Source organism: Dunckerocampus dactyliophorus, chromosome 16 (assembly GCF_027744805.1).
Source record: "Dunckerocampus dactyliophorus isolate RoL2022-P2 chromosome 16, RoL_Ddac_1.1, whole genome shotgun sequence".
In the NCBI taxonomy this organism is placed as follows: Eukaryota; Metazoa; Chordata; class Actinopteri; order Syngnathiformes; family Syngnathidae; genus Dunckerocampus; species Dunckerocampus dactyliophorus.
The window spans coordinates 323,813-342,137 of NC_072834.1; the positions used below are offsets into that span (position 1 = coordinate 323,813).

At 45.2% G+C, this 18,325-nt stretch overlaps 1 protein-coding gene across 4 annotated transcripts in view; it reads left to right on the forward strand.

Annotated features, from left to right (window-relative positions):
- The window catches only part of abr (ABR activator of RhoGEF and GTPase), a 118,595-nt gene that overhangs the window by 14,240 nt on the left and 86,030 nt on the right, over positions 1–18,325 (forward strand). For 2 of the 4 annotated variants that reach the window (XM_054755027.1, XM_054755028.1), the window contains exon 1: positions 5,840–6,189. The exons of the other annotated variants lie outside the window; for them this stretch is intronic. In XM_054755027.1, coding sequence (XP_054611002.1) covers positions 6,129–6,189 — 61 coding nt within the window. In that variant the 5' untranslated portion in view covers positions 5,840–6,128. Of the gene's footprint in view, positions 1–5,839; positions 6,190–18,325 lie in introns of those variants that run through there. 4 annotated transcript variants of the gene reach the window in all.

An 18,325-nucleotide genomic window follows, 5' to 3' on the forward strand; every position in this document is an offset into this window, starting at 1 on the left:
CAAAGTTGATATGGAGGCGCTCATGAGCTCTCTGGTGGCCGCCAGGCGTGGCTGCCGTTGGCCAATGACCTGCTCTGCTGGGAGTAATGCATTGTGGGTAAACGTTCAAATAGCTGTTGTTTGTGTGATTATTATAATTGTTTTTATTACTTGAGTGTTAATTTGCTGTGTGATGATTTTAGCGTTGTTTGTAAGAAGACACCGTGAGTCAGATTGAGTAATGACCTCCTGCGATGTCTGATGGTTGGACAAGCTCCTGGAGAACCACCTTACAACTCGGGATTGGCTTCTGCTAAAGAATGAACTGCTGACTTGCGAGGAATATTAGGAGTTGGCATAAATTAGCTACACCTCTTCTTTTTCTTCTTCTTTTCCTTTCGGCTTTTCCCTTCAGGGGTCGCCACAGCAAATCAATTGCCTCCACCTAACCCTGTTTTCTGCATCCTCTTCTCTCACACCAACTATCTTTATGTCCTCTTTCACTACATCCATAAACGTCCTCTTTGGTCTTCCTCAAGGCCTCCTGCCTGGCAGTTCCAAACTCAGCATTCTTCTACCTGTATATTCCCTATCTCTCCTCTGGACATGTCCAAACCATCTCAGTCTGGCCTCTCTGACTTTATCTCCAAAACCTCTAACATGTGCTGTCCCTCTGATGTACTCATTCCTGATCCTATCCTTCCTGGGGGAGGTGCAGCTCACAGTTTTATACACCTTTCCTTTCATTTTAGCTGAAACTCTTCTATCTCACATCACACCTGACACTTTTCTCCACCCGTATCATCCTGCCTGTACATGCTTCTTCACCTCTTTTCCACACTCTCCATTGCTCTGGACTGTTGACCCTAAGTACTTCAAATCCTCCACCTTCTTGATCTCTTCTCCCTGTAAGCTCACTCTTCCACTTGGGTCCCTCTCATTCACACACATGTACTCTGTCTTACTGCGCTAACCTTCATTCCTCTCCTTTCCAGGGCAAACCTCCACCTCTCTAGCTTCTCCTCCACCTGTTCTCTGCTCTCACTGCAGATCACAATGTCATCTGCAAACATCATAGTCCATGGAGATTCCTGTCTAACCTCGTCTGTCAGTCTGTCCATCACCATAGCGAACAAGAAGGGGCTCAGAGCTGATCCCTGATGCAGTCCCACCTCCACCTTGAACTCCTCTGTCACACCTACAGCACACCTCACCACTGTCTTCCAGTCCTCATACATGTCCTGTACCGCTCTAACATACTTCTCTGCCACTCCAGACTTCCTCATACAATACCACAGTTCCTCTCTGGGCACCCTGTCATAAGCTTTCTCCACATCTACAAAAACACAATGCAGCTCCGTCTGGCCTTCTCTGTACTTCTCTACCAACATCCTCACAGCAAATACTGCCTCTGTAGTACTCTTTTTTTTTGGCATGAAACTATACTGCTGCTCACAAATGCTCACTTGTGCCCTTAGTCTAGCTTCACCTACTCTTTCCCATAACTTCATTGTATGGCTCATCAGCTTTATTCCTCTGGAGTTGCCACAGCTCTGCACATCTCCCTTGTTCTTCAAAATGGGCACCAGCACACTTCTCCTCCATTCCCCAGGCATCTTTTCATGATCTAAGATCCTGTTGAACAACCCAGTCAGGAACTCTACTGCCACCTCTTCTAGACACTTCCGAACCTCTACAGGCATATCATCAGGACCGTCGGCCTTTGCACTCTTCATCCTCTTCAATGCCCTCCTCACTTCATCCTGACTGATCTTTGCTACTTCCTGGTCCACAAAAGTCACCTCTTCTAGTCTTTGTTCTCGCTCATTTTCCACGTTCATCAGCTCCTCAAAGTATTCTTTCCATCTTCCCATCACACTACTGGCACTTGTCAATAGACTTCCATCCCTGTCCTTAATCACCCTCACCTGCTGCACCTGCTAACCTGCTGTCTCTCTGTCTTTCCAACCTGTATAGATCAGTCTTTCCTCCCTTAGTATCCAACCTAGCATACAAGTCATCATAAGCGCCTTGTTTGGCCTTTGCTACCTCTACTTTCACCTTACGCTGCATCTCCCTGTACTCCGGTCTACTCTCCTCAGTCCTCTCAGTGTCCCACTTCTTCTTAGCTAACCTCTTTCTCTGTATACACTCCTGTACCTCCTTATTCCACCACCAAGTCTCCTTGTCTACTTTCCTTCCAGATGCCACACCAAGTACTCTCCTGCCTCCCTGATCACATTAGCTGTAGTTGTCCAGTCATCTGGAAGCACCTCCTGACCACTCAGAGCCTGTCTTAACTCCTTCCTAAAAGTCCTGCAACACTCTTCCTTTTTCAGCTTCCACCATTTTGTCCTCTGCTCTGTCTTTGTCCTCTTTATCTTCCTCCTCACCAGAGTCATCCTCCACACCACCATCCTATGCAGTTGGCTACACTATGGCCTACCACTACTTTACAGTCACTGATCTCCTTCAGATGACAACGTCTACACAAGATGTAGTCTAGCTGTGTGCTCCTACCTCCACTCTTATAGGTCACCCTATGTTCCTGCCTCTTCTGGAAGAAAGTATTCACTATAGCCATTTCCATCCTTTTTGCAAAGTCGACCACCATCTGTCCTTCTGCATTCCTCTCCTGGTACCCAACCTGCCCATGGCCTCCTCATCCCTTCTGTTTCCTGCACCAACATGTCCATTGAAGTCTGCACCAATGACAACTCTCTCTCTTCTAGGTATGCTCTGCATCACTTCATCCAAGTCCAACCAGAATGTCTCCTCCTCCTCCAGCTCACATCCTACCTGTGGAGCATACCCACTAACAAACTTGAACATCACACCTTCCATTTCTAGCTTCAGACTCATCACTCTATCTGACACTCTTTTTACCTCCACGACATTCCTAACAAACTCCTCCTTCAAGATAACTCCTACTCCGTTTCTCTTCCTATCTACACCATAATAGAACAACTTGAACCTTGCTCCTAAACTTCTAGCCTTGCTACCATTCCACCTGGTCTCCTGGACACACAGTATGTCTACCTTCCTTCTCTGCATCATGTCGACCAACTCGCTACCTTTTCCTGTCATAGTTCCAACATTCAACGTCCCTACTCTCAGTCCCATACTCTTGGCGTTCCTCTTCTCTCTCTTCCTACGGACACACTTTCCTCCTCTCCTTCTTCCCCCATCAGTAGTCCAATTTCCACCGGCACCCTGCAGGTCAACAGCACCGATGGCGGTCGTTGTTAATCCGGGCCTCGACCGATCCGGTATGGAAGTCATAAGTTTGATTCGCATGTTTGATTTGGCAAAAGTTTTACATCGGATGCCCTTCCTGACACAACCCTCTGTATTTATCCGGGCTTGGGACCGCCACATTAAGACACTGGCTTGTGTATATCATTGGTAATGTTACCTTTTCCCGTACTTAAGAACGATTTAACATAAGAACGGTCGTCTGGAACCAATTGTGTTCGTTAGTTGGGGACTTAGTGTACATGGAAACAAGAACCGGAAGTCAGCTTCGTACTGTTTGTGTGTTTTGAGCGAGAAAGCGCCTACAGACAAAGGGTGTGTACAGTACATCAATATATTTTGACGTGAATCTGTGGGTGTGTTTTATTGTTTCCTAAAACCCCTTTGTTCTTATGCATGAATGTGGACTCCAAAGATACATTAGCACGCTGAGCCGCGTCTTTTCTCCAGCTGGCTCATAAGAGCAGACAAAGAGTGATGCTCCGGGCTGCTGCTCGTTGGGGGGGGGGGGTCCTCTTGTCAGCCTTTGTGTCCTAATTGAAGTTTTTGAGGAGGTTGAAGGGGGGAGGATGGCTGTATGTGGGACCTGTGGGGGGTTTGAAGTGAGGCTTTCATATTTGCTTTGTTGCTGGTGGTGGTGATGCTCTACATGCAGTGCTATGTGGTGGGGGTCATTCTCTATACTCTATGCTACGTGGCGTGGCTCATTCTATATGCTCTATGCTACGTGGCGTGGCTCATTCTATAAGCTCTATGCTACGTGGCGTGGCTCATTCTATAAGCTCTATGCTACGTGGCGTGGCTCATTCTATATGCTTGATGCTACGTGGTGTGGCTCATTCTATATGCTCGATGCTATGTGGTGTGGCTCATTCTATATGCTCGATGCTACGTGGCGTGGCTCATTCTACATGCTCTATGCTACGCGGTGTTGCTCATTCTATATGCTCTATGCTACGTGGTGTGGCTCATTCTATATGCTCTATGCTGCGTGGCTCATTCTATATGCGCGATGCTACGTGGTGTGGCTCATTCTATATGCGCGATGCTACGTGGTGTGGCTCATTCTATATGCTCGATGCTACGTGGTGTGGCTCATTCTATATGCTCTATGCTATGTGGTGTGGCTCGTTCTATATAGTCTATGCTGTATGCTGTGGGTCATTCCATATGCTCTATGCTATGTACTGTGGGTCATCCTATCGCAAGTCGTGATGATGAACAATGAAGCTTGATTATTTCATTGCATTTATTTATGTTGTTGCTATTAATTGTGCTTATTGTGTCATAAATCTCACTTTTTGGGAGGTGGGAACAAAAGAAAAATGTGCATTCTACACATCAACTGTTATCACCCATATTTCTGATCCAATGTTTATTGTCCACAAACGGGCGTTTCTCCTTCACCATAAGTGTGTTGTCAATACGTGTAAGCAGGTACAGCCTGGCTAGCGCATCGGTTAGGAATTAGCTCTGCTTTAGCCACCCTGAGCGCTAGGCTGGCTGCTATGGAGCTTATTAGCAGGGGAAATGGGAAATGACTTACTGCCGCCATGGCACGCTTTTCCACGCTCCGTCTTGTGGCTTTTTGACGTTTTATTTCCATCTGCGGGGTTGAAACCTTTTGTCCCACAAAGTTTGCCAATCATCTGTCGAGGCAAATGGTGTCTTTCAGAAATGTGGAGAAGCTTACTCCGTCTCCTCGAGTGTTCCAGCAAAAGCGTACAGTGTGCTTATGATACGGTACGGTATGATACGATACGATTCAACATTCGTTGATGTAGACATGAATCTCACGTAATAAAAGAAAGAAGCCAGGTCTGTAAAAGCGGCTTTCTTACAGTATTTTCTAATGTGTAAATATCCCCAAGCATGCTGTAAGAAAAAAACAAAGTTCAGGCTGGAACTGGTGGATGGTGGCTTTGTATTCATTTAGTGCTTTTCATTGATGTTGTTACCATCTTAGTTGTACACAAGACATCATAAATAAGATCAATTAGATGGCTGTAATGTACTCTACGCATGTTTGGCTGATCTTTCCCAGTCACTAGCTAGCGCTAGCACTGCTAATCCTCTTTAGATGGATTGTCATCTTCAGTCATGCTAAGCTACGGAGCATGCACTACTATCCTTTTGCCGGTGGCCCAGGATGTCGCGTTGTTTCAGAGATGGACTGTCAAGCGTTTGCGAGTCTTGCGAAACCCGGTGCACATCTCCATAGTCCGTTCTTCTAAGGATTTATGGCTGACTGTTATCCATCCAGCCATCCAGGAGGCTGCCATCGACGCATCTCCCGTTTGTCAAACGGATATCCTGTTTACCGTTCACAACCCTCGTGTGGACCTCATTGTGTCGTCTCGCTCCGCCTCCTCCAGACCAGGAAGAAGTGAAAATGGCAAATATTTCATGATTAACACACCTCTGCCCAAGACTGTTTGCGGGGGGGGGGTATAGATATAGAGATATAGAGATATATATAGAGAGAGAGAGAAAGAGATATAGCGATATTGATATATATATATATATATAGAGAGAGAGAGAGAGAGAGAGAGAGAGAGAGAGAGAGAGAGAGAGAGATTCTCCCTTCCCCTAGCAACGCTCGGCTGTGGTCGTCTCCAGCCTGTTGTTTTCTCCCTCACTCTCTCCACACACACACACACTCCTTTGGCTCCCTCGCTTGTCTGCCTGTTGGACCTCGGGGGGGTCTCTTGACATTTTGTCCGCGTGATTCTTTGTGCTCCCTCCTGCGGGATGAAAGCTTTTTTGCAAGGATAACATCAGGGAGAAAGGCACGGCGAGTAGCTGCAACTTCAACCGGACGGAAGAAGCGGCAGGAGAAGAGCGGAGAGACTAACCGGGTTGGGGGGGCACGGAGGAAGGGAGGGAAGAGGAGAATGGAGCCCCTCAGCACTCACGGCCTGCCTCGGCTCTCCTGGATTGACACCCTGTACAGCAGTACGTATCCATTGGTTTCACTTTCGTTTGTCTTCTCCATCTGCTGCACGCAGTGGGAGAGCAGCACTTTTCTTCTAGTGTGCATTACTCTACTTGTCCATAACAACGCTGTCGACCCCCCCACTCTCACTCTTTTGCTTCCGTTCCCGGCTTGTAGCAGCGTCTCTTTCTTGCCGGCATTTTACGACCTAGTAGAGAAGCAAAGCAGGAATGGTGGAAGGTGCTGAATGTCACCGTAGACTTTGAGCACTCTGGTTGTCCTATGGTGGATTTCTAATCCCGTCCTGAATGCCGTCTTGCTGCTGCGCTGTGTGATACGTTTGCTACGCTTGGCCAGTGAGGGAACAACATGACAAATCATCGCTCTACGTTACTTTTGCTACGAAGAAAACTCTGCAAAAGTAAAGGCTGCTGTTCAAAGGTGGATTAAATATATGATGATGTCATGACGGGAAATGAGTTTTGAATGCATTAGTGCAGCCTGCGAGCTACTCTTAAAATGACCAAGTCCCAAAGATCTACCTGCTACTAGAAATACGGAAAATATCCACATTTACTGTATTCCTAAAAAAGTAGGTATTCCTGTACGTTCTATACTGTATGGGTGTCAGGGGGGCACACTCTCTGTCAGCATGCAAGTTACACGAGCTCTTTCTATAAAACATAGAATATACATCACATGTAACTCTTGTAAATATTCCTGATTAGTATTTCACCATCACATCTTCAAAGTTGACAGGGAGTTGATATCATTCTATTCAGTAAAGATATGCCACATAATAGTTGGTAATAACCTGAGCACTGCTAATGTCCTACGTAACGTTCATTGGGACACCCCCATGTATTACATCCACGTAGCATTTGCTGTCAATCATTACCCATACACGGGGAAGGAAAATGATGATGCAAAAGGCAACGTAACCCAAAAGCTTTCAGCAACGGGCACATTTTCCATTTCATGATGAAATAATAGGTGAAGAAGCGCACGTGTAGAAAACACTGATTTCTGTAGTGGAGCTGATGAGGCCAAGCAAAGCCATCAAACGATACACTCTTTCTGCATAACTAGCCGCTACAAGTCAACACATACAGTAACTCTTGTTATCCATATACGCACCTTACTGCACCTTACTGCACCGCTCACTTGGCTCATCCATAATCACAATCATCAAGATGGAAGTTGCATCTCTGTGTGTAGCTTGAAACGCCGCGGAGAGCAAGAGCGAATCAGGAGGGGAGCTTAATGTCAGCTGACTACAAAGTGACGTGTACGCCATCGACCCAAACTACCTTGGCGATGTACGGGTCGCTGGCGTTCGATGTATTGGCACCCCTGGTTCAGTGGATGAACTGACGTTGTTTAAGTACGTAGATTTGATTAAGCAGACTATTGTTGCTATTGTGGATGTTCTTCTCACGCCATTCATTCCGTTGGCGTACATGTCTGGGTGTCATGTCAAATGGCAACTCGACCCGCTGGGGAAGTATGGTGAAAGACCTTTATATAAATAATTAAAAAACCATGATATCGATATGGATAATGTATTTTTAGTTGAATATTGTGCTGGTTGGCCACACTGATATTCCGTTGCACTTTGAATTCATAAACATCTGTAGATATTCAGGGAGGGGTCACATTGCGTGTGAAGTATCGTATTTGTGATTCCTTTGCATTTGAGCTTCAAATAAAGTCTTGCATCACTTGACTTGACTCGTCATGTTCAGAGAAATGGAATGTCTTCCTTCAGGTTATGGTGGCTTTTAAACGTCCATATCAAGCAAAGTTCATGCAAAACACTTTCAAAATATTGCCTTATTTCAGCTTCTGCAGCATGAGTTTGTCACCTTGTTGGTGATGTCCCACCCTCCCGCTTCATCTTCTTCTCAAGTGAATTTAATATTATTAAAATAACATATTGCACGGGGGGAGTTCATCTGTGAATGCTTTGATCCCCGTGTTGTGTGAGCTAATTAACGCTACCTTGAGTTGCATAGCGGAGGTCTGTGTAGCTCCTTCTCCTCCTTATGCTGCAAACTAGTAGAGTGAGGCAACAGCGTCCCTGCTGGCTCTAGCCCGGCAATGACTGTTTCCTCATGAGTCAAAAACAATCATTTGCACAAAGTTCTGAGCGATCAGTTGGTGGAATACATGGGCGTCCCTAGAGACCAAAGGTTGTGATTAGATGGGGGTTGTGCTGATTGCATATTATTTCATAGCTGCAGTTAGCGTGCTGTGCTTCCAGGCTTTATGCTAAAATATGCTAATGTCCAGCAGGTTCTGCATATTTCTTCTCATGACAATGCGATTGAAATGAATATACGTACTATTCCAAGCATCCCAAACTAGATTAGATCAGAAACTGTGTATCTGATATTGAAGATGCGTTTTTCCCAAAAATCACGAGCCACGCTGCCCCACATGATTTCATTGGAGAGCCCTCTAATTGCGCGCTTTCAAGAATGGAGCAGGGCAAGGTAACTAATGAATTTTCATCACTGGGGACTGGTATTCTTCAATGCTACTCTTTTGCACGTTGCTATTTTGGTTTGGCTGCAATCAGGAAAACGAGCAAAAGCCCCTGGTGTGCTAACTCACCATTTCATTTCTGTGTGAGGCTGCGTGTGTACGACAGTTACTGACATCACAACAGCCTCCTTCCAGGCTCACCTCCTTCATCACATTCCTCTCATGTCTCATGTCTCTTGACTCCTCCATTGCCCAGAATGATAAAAATACCCTCCTGGCGCTTAGCTTCTCAAGGCAACTGCTAAGTGAGATTCCTCACTTTGGTTGTGCTGACCATGAATCACCCCGTGGATCAGGACTCCGATGCGGGTGTGAATGGCGTGTACCGATAATACACTTTTAAGGTTTTAAGGTTTTCAGATGCTGCTGTTGGCTGGAATTGCACTGTAAGCTCCGCCCATTGAACACAACGTGCATGCCAGTCATTTAGACACGTGACAACAAAGTCAAAATATTAAAAGTGGCAATTTTATGAGAATAAACTTCTCATATTATGAGGAAAAATAATGTCATTTTAGCAGCATAGAGTTGAAATATTAAAAGAAAATATTTTCAAGTTGTAATAGTATGAGAAAAACAAAGAAAATCAAGTTGGAAAGACATAATATTACGAAAAAAGCAAAATGGGGGAAAAAGAGCAAAGAGTGAAGCTGATGCCAACAATAGACTTTTTCACTTGTATCCCAAAGCTGAGATGCAGTGTTTTATCTCAGCTCGTCTCCTAGAGATGCTCCATCAGGGTTTTACGCTGCCGATCCCGATAGCGATCATCCGTGAGTGAATCGATACGGATGACGTGGATTCATTCTACGTTTTTCAATTGATTTATGATGAGTGCTATTGGCCGGGGGTGCCGTAAAAGGGTGAAAAGTCAGGACAATTCCGAGGTCCCCTGACTGCCAGAGAGCCCAAAAAATAGGCAAATACTAGTAAAATGAGTAGTTAATGAATAAAATGACTTGAGGTGAAGCATTTCCACCATGTGGCGTTGATTTGTAGCCCATCATCATCTCATGTGTCTGCTGCCAAGTGAGGTAGTCTGCTGATGCAACGCCATTTTCATGCCCAAAACTGTAGCCAAGGATGGATGTTGTGGCTGGGACATGAGTCACTCTTTGCTGCATGATGGTTTGGGAGGAATAAGAATAATACATGTGCTGTGCTTGGTTGCTGTCAGCGGCGGCACATTAACGTGTCCGATGATCCCACCCGTGGTCGCTGACTCAAAGTGCTTTTGCTTTTGCGGACACTGTTGTGCGCCCCCGGTGTTTGTAGGATTTGGTTTGGAAATGAAAACCACCCGCTGCGTATCGGCCATCAGAAAGTGTGGTTGCAGGCGGCACTCGTACTGGCCTGATAAAGCATTTAGACGTTGGTGGTTTAGCTTTTCACTGCCAGGGTGTTCAAAAGTCCAAATTGTCATAAAGTGGTGGTTTTCGGACAGAGTAGAAGTTGCATCAGTCAAAAAATGCATCATGAAGAGGAAAAACCCCATATAAGCGGCAGAGGACTATAAGTTGCATTCATGACGGACACAACATAAAATTCTCAAGAGAAGAAGCCGAAGCCAGAGGGAGGGGGCCGTGTTTACACCAACAAGGAGACAAACAAGCTACACCAGCAGAAATAAGTCAATGATGTTGATGATACAACCAAAACGTAGCTGTTTATGAGTAAATGTCAGGATGTTCTCCAAGTAGATACTTGGAACACACGGCATGACGCCTGGATGCGTCCCGGTTGTACAAACGTATCAAGCAGTCAAACGTTAGTTTGGGCGGTACGGAGAGTGAAGGAACGTTTCCCTTGGTGCAAATGTGCAATGCTTTTTAATGTGTTCTCCACAATGCCACGTTTCTGGGAATAAGATGCTCTCCCTCCGGTCTCATTCAAGTTGATGGGAAAGCAGCTAAATAAATCTGCTTGTGTGTTACCGCACTTTACACCAAACGTTAGTCCAAGGCTGTCAAAGCTTTGTTCCTGTCGGCGGCACAGCATCTCTAATGGATGGAGCCACCCTCTCTGCTGCTCCTGGCTGACTTTGACCCAGTCCTCGTTCTGTCTGCAAGTGTTTAATGTTTGCAGTTATTTGGCTGTCATGTGGCCTGCAAACTGCCAACAGGGCCACAGAGAATAAATACAGCTAGGCCAATCACATTCATCCCTCCCCATGAAATCAATTTGGACCAAACCACCCACTCTGCCACTCAATTTCTTTCTCAATTTGTTGGGACAGCCCGTGGCTTGACCCTTGGAGCCAACGCCAATGAGTGAGATCGATGGGATCTGATAGCGGAACCAAACATGTCATTTGTGACTTCAGCACAATCCAAACGATGCCCTTCAAATGTATTTCTCCATTTCAAATGCTGCGGGACGAATGCTAATTACATCATGTATTACGTAACCCACGGCAAGACCAAACTTTGAACCCATGATGTCACTTCCTGTCCGCCACTCTCTGCTCCCCTACGGAACACATTTAAAGCAGCATACACGAGCACGAGTCTTATGTCTTAAACGGCTCATTGACTCTCTGTATTGGGTCTGAAGATGACTTGGGGGTGTTATTTCATGTCTAGAGGGCTCTAATAATGTTAAAGTGTATTTAGAAGGTTGTAAATGGGATTTCTATGCTCTAACTACCACAATGTTCCATTTACAAATAAAGACTCTTACTTGGTGGATCACGATCATGTCTGGAACCAATTAACTGTGATAAATGAGGGATTACTGTATTGATATCTACATGGTGTTCAATGATCGTGGTTGTTATCACTGTCATATCTTTTGGTGATGTCACTATTCTGCATGAAGTAAACATTGTACACTTATCTTTTTATGTGTTTTTATGACAGGACGATGATTGAACACTGCAAAAAAAAAAATCCGACTCCCTTGTCAATTTTTTAGTGAGCAGGTTTGGAGTATGTGCAGATGGAACTTTTATTGTGTTTATTTACCTCATTGCATCCATGTTAGTCTTTGCAGCCCCTTCTTCCTGCTGTGTACAGTAAGTGTCTCCATCATCCCCAGCAGCAGATGACGCCAGTGCCTGCATGCTGGCGATAGAAACAGATATTGAAAGACACACACACACACACACACACACACTGCGGGCCAGAAAGTCTTTTTGTCAGCCCAAAGCAGAGTTGTTATGTAATCCCGTCACCAGGCAAGGCTTTTTCTGCTTTGTCTAGAAGCGACTTCCTCCCTCCCATTGGACCTGGTAAGAAGCTCTTGCTTACATAATCCACTTCATGATTCATTTTCTCACATCAGTCACAAAACGCTTTATATGCTGACCTGAGATGATGCTCAACAATGATTTCCTCCAGCATAACTTCAATTCTTCCCTTGGAACAGATAGATGTTAGGCCATGCTATTGTTTTCATAACCTGGTTTTGTTATTTCGAGCAATGATTTGGATGATAAGCGCACACTGGCTGCAGTAGAGAAGGCTTTCCAATTAGAGCCGGGTGAGCCCAAAGAGTGATGACTGGAACACTTCTTTCTCCCTGCAACACCCTTGTATATGTTACAGAAAGCTTCCACTGTAATTAGCTCTTGGTGCCACGGTTTGATCTGGGGATTGGCTTATTGAACCCCAGTGAATTGTTTCATGATGTATGTTTTTTTTTTCGCTATAGTCTATGGTACCATCAGCTGTAAGACATCAAGGAAATGCTGCTGAAGTTTACCCATTGACAAACACATGAACATTCCAGATTGGAATGTCAACTAAAAATCCCCCCACAAAGCCATTAAATCAAGATTATACATTTATTTGGTAAATGGTCTTTCACTTGTATAGCACTTTTCCACCTCCGTGGCTCTCAAAGCACTTTGACACTGCTAGCACGTTTACCTACTGGTGACCTTTGACACTGCTAGTACGTTTACCTACTACCTACCTGTCCAAGGATATTTCGACATGATCACGGGAGGATGCAGGATCAAACACACCTAACTACCAGAATTGGTCAAATGCTGGTTGGCATGGGATTACATGCTAATTAGATGGACATGACTCGACTGTTTACATTCTGGCATGGGAGGGCAATCCCATAGCCACTAAAAATAACGGAAAAATCATTTCTTCTACTGCCGTTTTCATTTGGACTTGGACCACCAATGCTTGGCACAGATAACAAATGATCGTGATATCAGGAATACATTTTTTGCGTGTTCCTTACCAGCATATAAATGGCTTCACCCCTCTTCAGATGAATCCTCAAGTAACGATAAACATTCTCTAACAGTGTCAATGAAAAGCGAGCGTTTCTTGCATTGACTGTCGTTACGTTACTGCGGGTTTGCCAAAGAAGTGTGAGCGTAGACTCAGCTCAGATTAAAATATGCTGTGGTTCTCTCATGTGAGAGAGTCCATTTGAAAAGAGTGAGGGGGAGATGTGGAACAGTCAAAACACTCATTTGGCTGCTCCCTCAACCGGACTCCCTGCCAAGATGATACTCCTCTGAACCGAGGCTGTCAGTGTTCATGCGGTGACAACCTCATGAATAATAGATGCTTCTTTTGGCTCAGCTGGTTATGTTGTTACGACTTCTTGTATAAACTGCTTCATTCATTTTGGTCAAGTGTTCATATCAATCAGTTGTTGACACAGCGAGTGAAGGTGTTATGTGGCAGGTTGTATATGACACGTTGTTAGAACCTGCAGGTACCTTCACAAGGACCTTCTGTTCTGTGTATATTTTGAACTTGTTAGTCGTAGGTGAAATGGAAATTCCATGGTTGTGTTAGTTTACCGACTTCTAGTGATGATGAAAATGAATCTTGAAAATATTTGGTCTTTATGTGATTGATGATTTAATCCTGGATATTGGAGAGAAAAAGGACACGGAGACCTGACAGGAATATTGTGCTTTTGTTGAGTGTCTCTGATGCAAACTGTCATTGCATCCTGTGGAAGAGGAACTCATTATTGATGTGCTGTTTGCATGAAAATACGCACACCATTTCTGCTACACAGATCATGTTGACCAAGTACAGGAATTTTGGAATTACAATAACATGAGTTACCGTTCGTGTCTTCCGCCATCACGTGTGTTCATTAGCGTGGGAAGTGCCTTCTGTTGTCCGTATTGGTATCGGTCTTGAGAAGCAAGGAGTTATCGGTATCGGCGTGGGAAAAAAAGGTGCATCTCTATAGTTATGAATTGATATCTAAAAATCATGTGGTGTCCAGACCATCATGATTGTTATCACTGACATATATTTTGGTTAGTGCAACGTTTTATTTGCCACGATTGACAGTGATTGAACACCTCCAGAAGAAGGCACATTTTGAGTGAACCTCAACTTTAAATTTGGAGCCCCTTGTCAGGTTTTTAGTCAGCAGGTTTGGCCAACATGTCACACAGTACACGTTTTTACTTGCACTGGTAACAGTTTGAGCAAAGGGTCCAAATTTAGGCAATTGAGTCCATCCATCCATTTTCTGTACTGCTTGACCTCACAAGGGTCGCGGGTATGCTGGAGCCTATCTAGGGGGCCCTATGAACGGAATGGGTCAGCAAAAACGAAATTTACTGTTAAATGTGGAATCATGAAGGGGCTATCCTTCTGTAAACGTAAACAAAGTATTGTATCGTTTCAGCCTCTCATCCACACGAGAACAGCGTTCCGGGTGACCTGAAAACAGCTTCCAGATTGGGAAAATCTGAAAACACCGGCTTGTCTTTTTCCTACAGACATCTGAACCGCTGTTTTTCAGAAACGATGACTTCACCGATCCATCGCCACCCCGTTGCCGTCACGTGACCAGAAGTCGGCTTTTACGTCAAGCCAACATAATATCGGAATATTTGGACGGACATGACTCATCCCAGTCCACATTCGCTGATATTTTGTTGTCTTTTTCCCAAAATGACTCGTAGAAGTAATTCCACATCGTCGTAAGTCTCGATGAGCCTTGGAAAGCGGAAGATGATTGATAAAGTGTGGATGCAGTTTCTTTTCAACCCGCCAAAAAAAAAATAAATCCCCAGGAAGGTTCCTGGACAGGACCTAAGAATCCTTCTGTTGGTGACTGTGTTTCGGTGTATTAAGTCATTGGTGGAGCCACTGAATTAAGAAGGCAATGAATGACATAACTGCAATACTGTCAATGTTGTTCACAGGGTTGCCATTTTCATGGGTGATCCTCTGAAAATCCTTTGTTGTGCTTGACGTTAGACGCTGTGTCACGTGTCTGTGTGTGTTTGTGCTTTTGTGAGCCTTTGGGGACCATCGCTATGCCCTCAGGGCCTGGGGCAATGTGTGTGTGTGTGTGTGTTGTCTGGTATGTTACTATGGATGGCAGACATCATCAGCGGTACGAGAGTAACGTCCAACCCCATCTTCTTTTGCCGTCCATGCCATGTTCCCTTCAGCCAATGGGCTCGTAGGAGCACCATCGCCCCGACCAATGGCGCTGCCAACGTGTTTACATGCTCCCGGAAGGCAGGAGCCTTGATTAAGCATTCTGGGTAGTCGAGCGGAATGAAGAAGATGAGGAAAACAGAGCAGTGAAGATGGAGAGCCAGACAGAGATGAGAGGGCTGATGGCATCACTGGTTCCCAGCCAGCCAACCAGACAGTCTTATGTGAACAAACACATACAGGTCATTTATTACCTCAGCTTTTCTGAGAACGAGGAGACTGAAACTCATGACTAGCTCTTGAGTAACCCAAGCGTTCCAGAATCCATCAATCTAGAGTCAAGTTCATTCTCAGAGCTGTGTGTCTGTCATTAAAGATTGATCGCCCCAGTGAAGGTTGGCCTTCCATGCTCTGTAGGTTGTCTGCTTGCAAACATGAATAATATTCATGAATAAAACTCATAACATTCAAACATGGATGCTGACATTGTGGCTCGAAGTTACCAGTGGACAACAGGGTTCATTTTCCCAAGATGCAGATGTTGTTGTTGTCATTATTACAGTAATTTACCACGTAACCTACCCTTAACCCTAACCCTAACAAGCTCAGATCAGTGGTGCAGTCCTGTCGGTGTGTACCCACTGTCCTAACACGCTCAAGCCAGAGCACCTGTTGTCTCCGACTGCTTTCACTTTAGCAGCCATCACTATGGAGCCTCAGTATCCTGCTGTGCTTGCTGTTTAGTGGTGGTTTGGTTCAAAAGAAAGCTTTTAATTAAAGACAGAAGGTCCTCATTGTAGTTTTTATACGTCATTCTAGGTTTTGTACTGTATATGTTCGTGCTTTGTTAGATTAGTTTTTAATATGTCAGCCAGTCTAAAACATGCAAAGGGTGGTTAGTTTGTTCACAGAATTACACAAAAAATATATGTGGTAATTACAGCCAGGTCATTTATTTACCTAAACCGAAAAGAGGAAGGGGTGTTAATAGCTACTGTATTATTTCCTCATTACGCGTAACGACTTAAAGCCGAGGTCACAACCGCTCGTACGGGCTCCTACAGCCGGTCTACGTGCAAAAAAGCACGAGACGCACGGAGGGCACGTGTGTGACGTGCTGATTTTTGAGCCTCAGCCCGGCTGCAAAGATTCTTTGTCATGTCAAACAAACTCTACGGGCACTTAAGTTTTTTTCAGGTTGTAAGACAAACTTGCACACTTTGTACATCTTTGTGCGTCATCCGTACGGCCAACGTGTGTCTTCCCTATGTGAAGAGAGAGCTTATTTGTTTAGTGGACAATGCCCCCGCCGACGATAGGAAACTTGGTGATCAACTGGATGGAGTTGTTTATTGAATGAATTGAACTTTTACGGTATTTTTCTGAAAGCTTTTGGAAGCTGTGCCAAGCAAGGTTTTCAAGACTTGGGCCCTGTCTGCGTTGTACTCGCTGGCGGGAAGACTCACTGCTCAGGGTGTCATCTTACATCTGAAACATCTCCATTGTTTTAAGCTCCCTGCCTTTTATCTGCCCCATACTCTAATTGAGCAAGTGAGTGCAATAAGCAGACCGTATGCTCATCAGGGTTGCCTGCGGGGCTGTCGACAGATGCTTTAATTTTAATAGCATCGCTCTTTGTAGTTTTCCACTGCGTGGTTTAATACCCTTCCCATTAGCGCATGAACCAATGTAACACCCTGAGATCTCCGTGCCCACACTGCAAAGCTGCTGAGCAGCACACGCTGTCCTCAACGTGGGTGTTTTGTTGTTGCTTTGGCTCGTAGCACCTCAACATGCAAAGGATTGATGCCACCCACCTTATCACAAACACTACGGTGCAAGCTGGGAAGCATGACGACTAAACGTTGCAGTCAAGTGAAGCTGAACTTGAATGAGACCTCGTGTGCATGAGTGCCTGCGTGTGCATGAGTGCCTGCGTGTGCATGAGTGCCTACGCCTGTGACGGCTTCCGGCCCCGCGCACGACAGTTGTCCTCATTTGTGGAAGAAATGGTTTGTAGCCAAGCGCTCGGAGCCTCGGGGATTCGGAGCAGCTAATTACAATGTATAGTGGCTGGCTGACATGGGGTTTGGGGTGTGCATGGATGGGGGTTCTAGCCACTCAAGCACGGAAAGGGGGGTCCTTATCTCTGTCTGCCTACAGACATATGGCACATAAAGATATCCAGCTGTAGCACTGATTTGATATGGAAGCAAGTGGACACTATAACTGTCCCAATAGGATGGCAATCTGGGAGAGTGTGTGCACAGCTTGTGGACTGGATAATGGGCGCCCGCTGCAGATAGTGTCTTCATTCGTCTCATTTCTAGTTGAATTTATAGACGGCAATCTGTTCATATTAGACGTTTGATTTTGTTCTCAGTTCGTCTCTCATCTTTCATTAAGCTAGGAAATGCCCTCTGCAGTGTTTTGTTGTCTTCTTGGCCCGTCATGATGATCAATAAGTCATTTAACCGCACGATAAATAAAAACAGTCAGTCATTCAGGCCCGTCCACACGGGAACGTTCATGCCATTTTTTTTGGCGGGTTGAAAACAATGGCCTCCACACTGTGAGGTTCGTAAATACTTGTTGCATCCAGACGGGAACGCATCACTGAGGGAAAAGGATGTAACACACAAGGCACACCTACGTGTGGCGCTGCAAACAGACACGCAGACGGAACCACGTGCCACACCAAACTATAGAAGTCCGTGTGCATAAGTCTGTCGTCTTCGCTTTCCATGGCTCATCTGGACTAACGACAAAGTGGAATTACTTCTACTCCTTCTTTTGGAGAAAAAGACTACAACATATCAGGAGAACATCCACTGGGGTCTCGTCCGTCTAAATATTCCCATATTATGTTGGCTTGTCATCAAAGCTCACCTCTGGTCACGTGACGGCGACGGGTCTGTGACATCATCATTTATGTAAAACTGCGGTTCGGCCATCTACATAGTAGTAGTAGTAGTACTTTATTAATCCCACAGCAGGGAAATTCATCTGTTACAGCAGCAAGCAAGATACACAAGTAAAGAATGCATAGTCATAGACAATGCGTGCAATGCATAGACATAGTGAATACAAAAAAGTTCAGGTGTTGTAGAGCCTGATAGCAGTCGGTATGAAGGACCTGCGGAACCTCTCCTTCTTACACCGTGGGTGTAACAGTCTGCTGCTGAAGGAGCTGCTAAGGGAACCCACAGTGTCATGTAGCGGG